Below are 12,417 nucleotides of genomic sequence, written 5' to 3' on the forward strand. Positions count from 1 at the left end.
TCTCAGAACATTATGCTTAATTTAAAAACCCATACCCAGCCTTCACAATTGAGAATTAGGGCTATGAGGATGATTAGGGGACTAGAACTTCTCTCTTATGAAGAAAGGCTGAGGGACTTGTCTTTTCAGTCTGGAAGAGAGACGACTGAGGCGCGATCTTATCAGTGCTTATAAATACTTAAAGGCTGGGTGTCAGGAGGATGGGGCCAGGCTCTTTTCTGTGGTGCCCAGCGACAGGACAAGAGGTAATGGGCACAAACTTGAACATAGCAAGTTCCACCTAAACATGAGGAGGAACTTCTTTACTGGCCAGTGCACTGAAGAGGCTGCCCAGAGAGGTGGTGGAGTCTCCAACTCTGGAGACATTCAAAACCCGCCTGGATGTGTTCCTGTGCAACCTGCTCTGGGTGACCCTGCTCTGGCAGCGGGGTTGGACTAGATGATCTCCAGACGTCCCTTCCAACCCCTACCATTCTGTGATTCTGTGAGAACTGATCATGGACTACACCTAGCACTGAAAACAGTCTTCAGCGTGACCAGCAATAGGAAGAAACTTACTTTTGCATGAAGTTCTAGCTTCTGGTGAATACGTTTGCTAAAAGCAGTATGAATTCATTTGAACATTGACTATGCGGCTGCTGATGTCCCACTTCTTAACTTGTTTCTCACATATTACAAGAAAATAAGTTAATGGGCAAAATTCAGAAGCAATGAACATTTGCCAAGGGAAGACTCTTCCAGAACTTCCAAAATAAAGATCTCTACCCTCCCCGCGACTTTTTTTTTTCTTAAAGAAATGCACACAAAAACTACTCGGTTTTGTGTACCTTCTGACAAACTGAACTCTTTGTAAAATATAAAAGAGTGCAAATAAAATCATTCTAGGTGAAGTAATATAACCTTAGCTACAGCTCTTACATTACATCTTTTACTACAAATTTGTTGCATATGAGCTAATATCAACAAAGTGAACAGTCACCATTTTGGGACATGTGTGTTCGAGAATGACAACATCTCTTACTACATGGAGTGAAGAAAATACCGTCCTCACAAAATTCTTAGCAAAGTTATTCATACTTTTGTTACATCAATTCATGCACTATGTCATGTAACTTGATGTAACTTAAAATAGAAAAAAAATGCATTTGACTCTTAAGTTAATATTTTTGTGGTATCCTAACAATTTTCTTTTAGGTGCTGATTTGCAATCTGATTTGTTATATTTAATCTGAATTTGCTGAGTTGGGTTTTGTCGTTTTGCTTTTTTAAAGACACTTTAGGAATAAATCCTGGATACTTTACCACTGAATATACTCCTAAATAATGATATATTCTTTGTCCATCAATACTACGATATCCACCACTGTAACTGTACCAGAGTAAGAAATAACTTTTCACTGAATTTTATAGCATATTATTGTGCCAGAATACGCCACTGAACAGGTGTCTCCCCAGATTCAGGCACCTATGTTGGTTAGTATCATGAAGCATTAATGGACCTGAAAGAAACTGGTCCTCTATAACAAAAGCATTATTATGTTTTCACTACCCTTACTCTCTATGTAAAGTTGCAATTTTTCTCTCTTTTAAAAAAAAAATTATATGACTATATTTATAGAATATACCCTTTATGGACCTAGCTGTAAAATCTACTCCTTTTCCTAAAATGCTTAGGAACAAATCAACGCATACAAAAAGTTCAAACTATTTTTTCCAACATACAGAATTACCTCTACTACACTGCTCGATCACCTTTCATTGGGCTCCATGGTTAAAGCTAATGAAGTGTAGAAGGATTGACTGTGAAATTCTGTAGACACTCATTAACCAGGCTGACCAGCTCTTTCTCCCACAACACTAATAATGGTGTGAATACACAGGCATCTTAGGGAATTATGCCAGGTTTTCTAGCTATCTTCTCTAAAAATAAGTATATTATTGACTTTCTAAGTAGTATCCAGTCACTGACTGGAGCCATACTCAGCCTGATTTATTAATGAACACTGTCCCAAAGCGGCAGACAGCCTTTCACCCACAGAGATGTGGGCCACACTGGCCCTCCCACTGAAGACCTATCTGTTCCGTGATCCAGGATATCAGTGTTAAAATACACCAGAGCCCAGAGCAGCAGAAGCTGCTTCTCTTTCAGAGGACTCTAGTAGTTTACCTTCTCGGTACCAGTGGCTTGCAGAACTAGAAAGCCCTGAATCTGCTTTTTTTTAGTACAGAATTAAGGCACCCCTTAGGTCCTGCAGGTCAAATGCAGATGGACATCGAACAGCAGTACATCCTATGAAAAACACAAGGGTGACACAATATGGCACCTATTGAATGAATAGGAAACCTGAAAGCAAAATCTAAGCTAATTAGCCAGCTATACTGAGGGTAGGTAGGGAGTATTAAAGGGTACTGACATAAATTAAAATTGAAGATTCAGCTTCTTTTGAAGACATTAAAAATTAATTCACACCAAGGCTGACAAACATGAATATTTTTAGGTTTAAAGACAAATTCATAAGTTCTAAGCCAGAACGAGAATGCCACCTCAACCACGATATCACTAGTGCCATGCTGTAAAGTGGAGCCTGTCTTATTCCAAACCTTCTAAATTTTATAGGCTTTGCATGCCCTAAGGGACCAGTCATTAAAAGGTCACTTCAGAAATAAATTACTTTCTCCCTCATGGCAAGTTTCTGTGAAGTAAAAATCTAATGTTGACACCTCCCCACAGCAAGGTATTTATTGTCTGTTCCAGAGAGGGCAAGCAGGGCTATGAATCTGATGGCAGTAACAGAGGCACACAACCGAAAACAGGAGAGAATTCAACAGCCGTGGTTGGGAAGACTTCCTCTCTCCCAGGCACACTATCTCAAGCCACAAGCACAAAAAAGGCACCAAACAAGCCTTCTCTTCCCACCCCTTTCCTTCTCTACTCAACTCTCTACGAAAGATGCTTCTGAAGACTGGAGTCTGTTAGGAGAATGATTAAAATCCTAATCATCAAGAGCTTGCAACAGATGAACAGGCATAGTAGACAAATACTTCAGGAAAGCAGACTTCAATAAAAACAGTCTTTCTTCTTGGGTAAGTCTGTTACTCTGGACAGACTTTCCTCATCAGAGTGAGGATTCTAGGAACTCCTGCTCCTCCACAAAACTGGCATCACTCACAGAACCACACTTTTTAGCGGAGAAACAACAAGTAACAGTCTAATTTACTGTTAACCCTTTCCTGAATTTACTGAATTCTCTAACATCTGAACACAAACACTCAGGGTGTGAAATACAAGCATTTAAATCAATTTCCTTTTATCTCACAAGAAGCATAAAACTCAAAAGAACAAGATCAAAAGAGCAGTATTATTTATAGCCATCTCCCATATGCTCATTTGTCATAATGTTGACAGATTTATAAACTGAGTAGACTTAAATAAGCAATACAATTCAACTAGAACATGCATAAGTTTGAGCAGCCAGCAGTCTACATTCTTCAGTTTGAACAATCTGCCAGTATATAGGAGAAACAAAGGGGAAAATACAAATATAGTACACAATCACACAGATTGTGAGTACTCAACACATATGAAGCAAAACCCAACACCACTTACTTCAGATTTGGAGGATGTGTTTTCCTCCATGTCAGAATCATTGGCATCTACAATATCCTCAAACGGTGGCAGAGCAGCTGTCTTCTTTTCCAGTGCATCATTTTCAATTTTGACTCTCCCCATCTTGAGTTGAGATCTATCCTTTGTCTGTTTTCTGTCAGTTGAACAAGTAAGAATCAGCGGTGGGGCGCTAGAAAAACTTTTAAGTAACGAATCCGAGCCACTTTTTTTTCTTTTTTTTGCAGAAGGTTCATCAGAGTCCAGAAAAGAGGGCTTTTTTGTGGGGGTCTTCTTGTCTTGCTGCTGCCCACCTGTTATGGTAAGGATGGGGGTGTTTTCAGATTTTGGCTCCTTGGTCATGGGTTTGGGTTCCTTGAAAGCCATCTTAGGAACTATTTTTTCATCTTTTAGTGGTTTGTTTTCTTTGGGTTTCTTAGAGGATTCTTTGGAAGATTTGCTGTGTTCCCTGGAAGGTTCTTTGAAGGCACTTTTATGTTCTTTTGAGTCTTTAGAAGTTTTTTCCTTGTGCTCCTTTGTTAACTTGTGGGTCTTTGAAAAACTATTACTACTGCTGCTGCTGCTATTTATGTTCAGAATCCTAGTTGGGTCCTGCAAAAAGCAGATGCACAATTTTACAAAGGGAATGGGAAAAAAGGGAAAAGGGGGAAAAAGGAGAAAAAGGAACACTTAAAGTCCCAAAAGACAGACACAATATAGACACGGGATTCATATTAAAAATTTGGAACTGCAGGTTGACAACCAGAAACTGAAATACCTATACAAGAACAGATACAAATCCCACCATTTTGTTCAAATTACCTGTTACAAAGTGGTGAAACATAAGCAATTACCACTGCTTGTCAATATCTGCACACAAGTTAGCTTTGATCTTGAGAATTAGATATGTTTTTTAAGAAATATCATAAGATGAACGTGAAGAGACTTTAGGAAACGTTAACCATGACTGTTAGCTATCAGAAAAAACACATCATAAAGAAAGATCAGGATAAGGAACCATATACTGTCAACAGAATTACTTCAAGATCAGAGCAAAACAAGTGCTCCTGATGACATTTCAGGCAAAGCTGAAAGTCTGATTCTCTCCCCCATCCCACCAGAGGGGAGTGAGTGAGCAGCTGCGTGGGGCTTAGCTGCCGTCCAGGATTAAACCACAGATGGGGCATCTACAGCCCAGAGAGGTGGTAGATGCCTCATCCCCAGAAACATTCAAGGTCAGGTTGGATGGGGCTCTGAGCAACCTGATCTAGTTGAGGATGTCCATGCTCATTGCAGGGGAGTTGGACTAGACGACCTTTAAAGGTCCCTTCCAACCCAAACCGTACTATGATTCTATATATGCAGATGTGGTGTGCCTGGCTGTCTAACACTGCCACAGATTTACAGAACTGCAGAGGAGGAAACACATTTAGCTTTTCTTCATTTCTTAGCCCTTTCTTAACCACCGTTTTACCCAGAACATAGATGGGACAGCAACAGTGTTCTGGAAACTGAAGGATGAAAGCAGGACATGGCCAGCCTCAACCTCCACAGGGGCTGACTAATTTTAAAAATACAGTCACAACTGCTCTGGAAATAAACCAACCCCACAAAACAAAGCAGTATTAGCCTGTTTAATGAAGGTCGTGTCAACAAGAGGAGAAATTAAGACTGAGAATTCATCCGCTTGTGTGCTTCCTGTTGGTGGATAACTAACTACTTATGACTGTCTGACCGGGATGTGTTAAACCAGTATTTAATACTGTAGTCACCTGAATGGTTTACACATATCATGTTTGCAAAAAGAGCAGTGTCTCCTTCTCTGTAGCAATGGGTGGAAACAATTAATTAATAATTACTTTGAACTGTTTTTCCCTTATTTTAACTAGTTTCCCATTACCTTAACTATTAGTGAAAGACTGAGTTTTCACACAGTGCTGCACAAATTATTCAATTGTGCTTTTTGTTCAGATGTTTCTTGCATCAGTACTGCAAATGTATTTTTCAGTCAGATTTAGAAATCTAACTGTATCTATGTAGTATATATGCATCGTCATTAACAATGGGCAGAAGCATCAACAATGAACAGTACCATGATGACATCTGAATGCCTGAACATAAGGCACTTCCCTTATTTCCAGTAATTAAAAAACAAAAAAAGCACTAGTCATTCCTTGAGATGTTTTACTTTAATCAAAACTCCTTTCCTGGTGATTTTTTTTAAATTAAAAAAAAAAAAAGGCTCCATACTTTGATGCAAGACCAGCCCCAAAAGTTGACATATGAACTAATTATTAATGCTTTTATCTTCACATCTTGTTCTATCATGCCAGAGCTGTAAGTGTTGCCCCGAGGGGGAATAAAATATGTGTCATTAATAAACTAGATGGAATCCTTATGCTTCTTATTGGTCTCCTTACCACGTATTTTAAATTACTCCAAAAGGAAAGACTCATTTTAGTGGTTTTCCAACATACGAGAGCTGTGAAATCGGTCATGGGGTGCAGCAGCATTAAAACCAATAGGAACCTGAGAACTTTCTTGCCTTTTCAATTTTAAAACCAGACTTCCTTCCTCATTCAACAACATGGAAGCTGATGTTTTCATAGAAATCATAGTACAAGTATATGACATATTTATCACACACACACACATATATATATACACACAACCCTGCCATACTCCCTGAGAGCTACTCTTTCACTATGACAGCAAACCCATTGCTTTTATATCTGCATTCATTCTCTAAGTACAAAAAGTATCTTTTCTTATTTAAATTTCTGCAGTGAGTCTAACAGAAGCCAACAATGACTTAGAGGAAACAGCAAGACGAACATAAAATTTGTAAGACAGAAAAAAACCAATTATATTCACTGGTAAAATTATATCAAACCTAATGATGAATGTGGAAGGCTGGTGGGAATGAAATGTGGCTATATATTCACATCATGTACAGCATAGATCTCATTGAAAATCAGAACATACTTTTGAACCATTTTCTTACTTATAAAAATCTAACAGCCCATTTAATTGTTTCTTTTCCTTCCCACCTTAAGAACTGTTGCAAGGAATAAGAGTGAATGATGTCCTTCTGCTAAGATGGACAAACAAAACAGTCTTTTTCTCAAGCTCATTATGTAAAATGGAGATTGTGGGGTTTTGACAGGTAAGATATTTACATACCATAGCTTACATTTGTGCATTCAACAAATATTGAAGCAACCCAAGTGAATGTTAGACTTTGATACATTGCATAACAAACTTCAAAAGAATAATACAGAGGATTATATGCATGTTAAAATAACTGCAGATGTTTTCTTTTCTTAAGCCCAATGACACCATGTACATATAGTACTTCCAGATATATATCCCCTTTCATAAAGCAGTACTAACAGATCTTTAAAAATAAATATTTTAGAAAGCATGATAAAAATCTGAAGCTTTACCAACAGAGAAAAGCTGCTACTGTGACTGTTGCACTCAACTGCTGCTCAGACTTGGCTAACACAACTCATGCTAAGGCCTGATGTATGCTGGGAGCAGTGAGAGCACCAGGCAGGCAGGACAGGCGGCCAGAAAGAGCTAAGGGGCCATTACAAAGCCATGACCACCTGCAAACTGCTGTCTCCTCCAGCCATCGTCTTTCGACACAATCTGCTAATTTATGGAAATGACATAAACCAAAGCTCCAAGTCAGAAGGTATAAAACATCAACTTACCAAAAAAAAAAAAGTTTTTGAAATGGATTCATTAGCAGCTGGATTGCTGAGGCTTTCGTGTTTCCCATGTGATACGGGGACACGCACATGGTGACAGAGGAGGAAGGACGAGCACCCTCACCGTTGGCTAGGTAACTAATTTTATTTATTTATTATTTTTGCTCCTGAGTGCATGGACTGAGCCTTACATGTTCTAAATTACGAAACTGTATGACTTGTGCGGTGAATAAGTGAACTCATGTGACAGACTAGTCTGCGCAAAGGGGACTGTGCCCTAGTCCTTGTGTTTGTTTCTTGTATTTCTTAATGAACCCATGAAATAAAATTTAAATCACTGAGTAGGTTGTTCTGTAAATTTGAGAGATCCAAACGGACTGTGACAGCTGCTCAATAGGTAAACATTTGCAGATTAAAAGAATTCTGTAACTACACCTCAAGAAATGGTGTTGAACTCTCTGTATATCTTGCAGGGCCGGATTCTGACTTCACACTGTGTAATCCCCAAGTTGGTTGAACGTGAGTTTGAACAAGCAGTATCCGCTGGAAATCATGTCAAATCTCTCTAGTTGCTGACAGACATGAGGAACCAAATTAGCAAAAGAAGGAGTTGCTGGGAAGGAGGGAGGGGTGATTCATTAAATTTTATGAAGTCATTAAACCAAGCACATTGGCATGGCCATGCCAGTCTACTGTACTGGGTTTAGGCTACTAATTTAGGATTAGTGATCATAAAAACATGCATTGTTTTCATTTGTAATAAAAAAGCATTTCTTCAAACGTTATGTTATGCCTATTGATACAATGTGTCCACCTTAAGCCAATGGACTAGAATTAGTCTCAAAGATGCCTCCCGCTCTTAAGAGGAAAAGACGAGGAAAATATGTAAAAGGAATTACTTGCTCAAGGAAATTCAGACTTCTGTTGAACACAAATTTGTTTATTATTGAATAAAAATACTAACTGGGGGTGGGGGGTTGGGAGGAATCTAACATTTTGAAAGCCTCCACAAACATTATCGTATTCTTCCACTTGCTAGCTGCATGCTGGAGGTGAATTTACTTGCTGCTAGTTCTTACAGATTATTACAGTATTGCACATTTACAAAGCTTTCCACACTTCAGCTCATCCGGCCCAACAAACTAGTATGACCAATGACATCAGGACTATTAGAAGCAGATGGAGAATTACCAGGCTCACTGGTTTGACAGAGAAAGCCAAAAGAGGCAGCATAAAGCGATTGATTTTTTTTTTTCTGGTCACACACAGGAATAAGAGCTTTTGGGTTTTTGTTTATAAAAACCACTCATTTCACTGCAGCTGACAATACAACTCATTCCAAAAGACATAATCTTCCTAACTAAACGAATCGAGCTGTTCCACTGTATTCTGTGGATGTGGTATTTACATAATACAAACAGGCACAGTAATACAACTGATTTAAAAGCAACACAAGTATCTGTAGCTAGCCTGCAGCTATTTTTATATTCTGGAAAAATGCATAAAGTAAGGTTTCATGCATTTCTGCCTGTTCTCTGTATTTCCAAGACTAAAGCTTTGTTTTAGAATGAAAGTACTGGGGCTCACTAATATCATCTCCATAAAATTAAACACAAAATCACGGAACTTCAAGAATACAAACTTCTGAATTTTTAAAACATATTTCAGAAGAGGATGTGACAGAAAGCAAACTGACTGTTCTCTCTCACTTCATACTGCATTGTACTTTTTTATAAGTGAATGCTAAACCACTTCATTGCACTGGTTTTACTATCTTGACTGCAATTCTCCTCTAACCAAAGGAGTCTATGTGGTGTTTTGTAATGGCAAATGGGTAAGCAAATATTCTTTGGTTCTGGTTTCCCACGCGCAAGAGTTTAAAACCGACCTCAAAGTTTACTTTGGTATTCACAGACACAAAACAAACCAGAACCAAGCCAAGCACATCAAAGGGCTACTGCTGCAGCAGAAAAATCCTCAAATCACCCAGTACAGACACCTGGAGCAGATGCAGCCACAGTACAGACAACTTTCACCCAAGAACTACCAAGATCTTCCAATGGCTCCTATTCTAGAGGCATATCTAAATGAAATTTGGACACTGAAGTTGTTCCATCACTAGGGTTATTCCAAATTACAAAAATCTATTTACATACTGGCTGGAACTCTCCTGCCCCTCAGCCAAAACAAAAACCCTAAAGACAAAAATCCAAGGGTTCCCAGCTCCCAGGATTTATAATAAAACCCCCAAACTTCTTTGTTATACTAAAACCAAGGTTAATTTGTGTTTCAATTTGTCAAAAACAGATGATCATTCTCAGTAAGGCAGATATTTACAACTCTTTTTTTATGAGAAACAAGAAGAGTTGGTCATTAGTGTATATTGGACAGGAAGAGACAAAGATTGTTGGCGGAGGGTAAAAATTGAATATTCTCATGGACTGGCAAGAAACAGTGCACTGATATAACTCTTCCCACTATTAAGAACTCCAGTGAACAGCATACAAGGTTGAAAAAAGAATGATTTCAAATAGATAGTATTGCTGCTGAAGAGGATATCCCAGGTTAGCACTGGCTTATGAAAGAATTTACGCTAGAGATTCAAGATTTACCAGGGTGTACAGTTACTAGATGGAGCTTTAGTGTAGGACTTGGTATCATGTCTGTACATCCCTAAAGTCCTTCTGCAGTTGTTTGGGTTGCTTATTTAGGCCAAGCCTCAGTATGACTGCTTTGTCACACGACGCGAGACATGAGTGAATCAACATTACAGCCAAATCCAAAGAAGTGATTGGAAACTGAACTGCAGAGAGCTACCAAACCTCACAAGAACCCCTATTATAGATCATAAAGTGTTGAAGTAACCCATCTTCAGCTTCTGAGTAGATGGAGACACATCCTAGTCTAAGCAGTCAGACAATTATCTTCTGCACCTTGCATCACTTTGGTGTAGCCAGGTGCCTTCCTTTTAGGCATTAAGCAGTCATTTTAGCATGCCAAAGTTAAGTGCCTTCAGTCTAGTCCTCACATTCAATCTACCTCAGCTCCTCATTAGAAAAACAAAAATAATCACACAACCACATATCCTTTAAATGTTACAAGAAGACCTGCATTAGAGATTGTGAGGCACTCAGATACGACGCAAACCAGGCAGGAACATGTTAAATAACTTTTTTTTAATCCCCTCCATTTATGCTTACTGTTGTGATACATTCTTATCAATGGACAGGCTTAGGCATACTCATAGTTCTTAGAAGATACAAGATTTGGCACAGCAACAGAACATGAAAGTTATTGATAAAAATGGGTACTGCCCCTTGCAGTACATTCACTGCAAGGTTAAGTAACATATTCCAAACAGACAAGATGCTAAGAAAGAAAATCAAAACCCAAACAATTTAACAGAATGGAGAAAAGGCATATATGTTAATTCATTCATGAAGCAAGTCATTGTGTTGCATTTCTTATTTGAATAAATTACAAGATGTTCTTTATTCTCCCACAACATTAATGCATTTTGTCAAACTGAAGAAATCATCTGCTGTTTCAGAAAAGTCCACTTGTATTACTCAGAAGGTTCACTGGACTATACCTTTTCACTATGTTCTAGGTTGGGGACTCAATTTGATGTCTTAAAGCCTGATGATACATTGCTGTCTTTGAAACACCTACTAAAGAATTAAACCCTGAAATTCGAACGGAGTTAGAAATCCTAAAGAAAGCAACTTCAAGCTTCACTCTACTCAATTATCTTAAATAGTATTCAAAAATACTTAATAAATGCTATTATTATTATTATGGTATTTTCCCATATTCTTCACATTTCTGTAGATCGCACTTCCATCACGAAAATTCCCTAATACTACAACACACCATTAGAATTCCTTCTGCAAAAGGAGGAAAACAATCGTGCATGTACAAGAACCAGAAAAGCAGTACCTTCATTGGCACTTCTTCTCACAGCCACCCTTGCTCTGCATTGTTTTTATGTGATGAAAAGTAAGTTCACCACAGAGAAATGTCAAGTCCTATTATCACTGGACTATGTCATGAGACTGCAAAAATACCTATAAATATTTTTTTTCTCAAGTATATTCCTAGGGAAAGCACTGTGGGGTCAAGTATTTTCTAGCAAAGTATGTCTCACCTTTGGCCCATGAGATGATTTCTTCTTCACTTCCGAAAAAGACAGGGAGTTACTGGGAAGGTTGGGGAGATGAAGGCTCTGTCCTGAAGAGAACGATGTGCCATCTGACATTACCATGATCTGTTATAAGAGGAAAGCATGTCAGTCAAATATTACCAATGGAGAGAGTCTCATCTGCCTAAGGAACTAGCAAATCACATTGGTAATAGAATAAAACTCCAACAGTAGCCATGTTTCTCCTCAACAGCGGATGGGTTAATGAAACCACACTGCCATCCTCTACTTAATGACCAAATCATATCTTTTAATTTCTATGTAAATACAACACAAGCCCCTCAGAAAATGGCATACCTTACTCTATTATGGCTGCTTACACATCATGGCACACAAGTCTTTAGCACACTTTCTCTAGGCCTAAGCAGTGTCTAGTACACTTGAAAGCTCATCCCACCTGCAGTAAAAGGTTCCGCAGGTTGCTGACATCCCATAAACATGCATATACAGCAGTCTTTGCTTTCAACTAGAGCAATATGAAGGAAGACTGTAACGGGTATATGTGGCAAGGTTTGGGTGGCAGGGGTGGCCTCTGTGAGGAGAGGCCAGGGACTCCTCCATGTCAGACACAGCTGGATCCAGCCAGCTCCAACGGACCCTTTGCAGGACCAGGACATGTCTGAGCCCCTTACAGAATCATAGCATCATAGAACAGTTAGAGTTGGAAAGGACCTTAAAGATCATCTAGTTCCAACCTCTCAGGCAAGATAGTGGCACCTCGCAGAAAACAGGTTTAAGAAAGGGCAAAACTGCGCAGGCAGAGGAGGAAAACAAAAGTGTCAGAAACTGCAGTGTGAACACCAAGATCAAAGAAGGAGGTGAAGAGGTGCTCCAGAAGCTGGAAAAGGTATTTCCCTGCAGCCCATGGCGAGCCCATGCTGGAGCAATTCCTGAAG

The 12,417-nt window shown here is 39.0% G+C and overlaps 1 protein-coding gene across 2 annotated transcripts in view; it reads right to left on the minus strand.

Annotated features, from left to right (window-relative positions):
* MLLT3 (MLLT3 super elongation complex subunit) overlaps nucleotides 1-12,417 on the minus strand; it is a 139,133-nt gene that overhangs the window by 37,303 nt on the left and 89,413 nt on the right. For both annotated transcript variants that reach the window (XM_074570483.1, XM_074570484.1), the window contains exons 5-6: nucleotides 11,468-11,587; nucleotides 3,608-4,216 (exon numbers count right to left, since the gene is read on the minus strand). In XM_074570483.1, the coding sequence (XP_074426584.1) occupies nucleotides 3,608-4,216; nucleotides 11,468-11,587 (729 nt within the window). The remainder of the gene's footprint in view (nucleotides 1-3,607; nucleotides 4,217-11,467; nucleotides 11,588-12,417) is intronic.

The sequence above is a fragment of the Larus michahellis genome, chromosome Z (genome assembly GCF_964199755.1).
Source record: "Larus michahellis chromosome Z, bLarMic1.1, whole genome shotgun sequence".
Taxonomy (NCBI): domain Eukaryota; kingdom Metazoa; phylum Chordata; class Aves; order Charadriiformes; family Laridae; genus Larus; species Larus michahellis.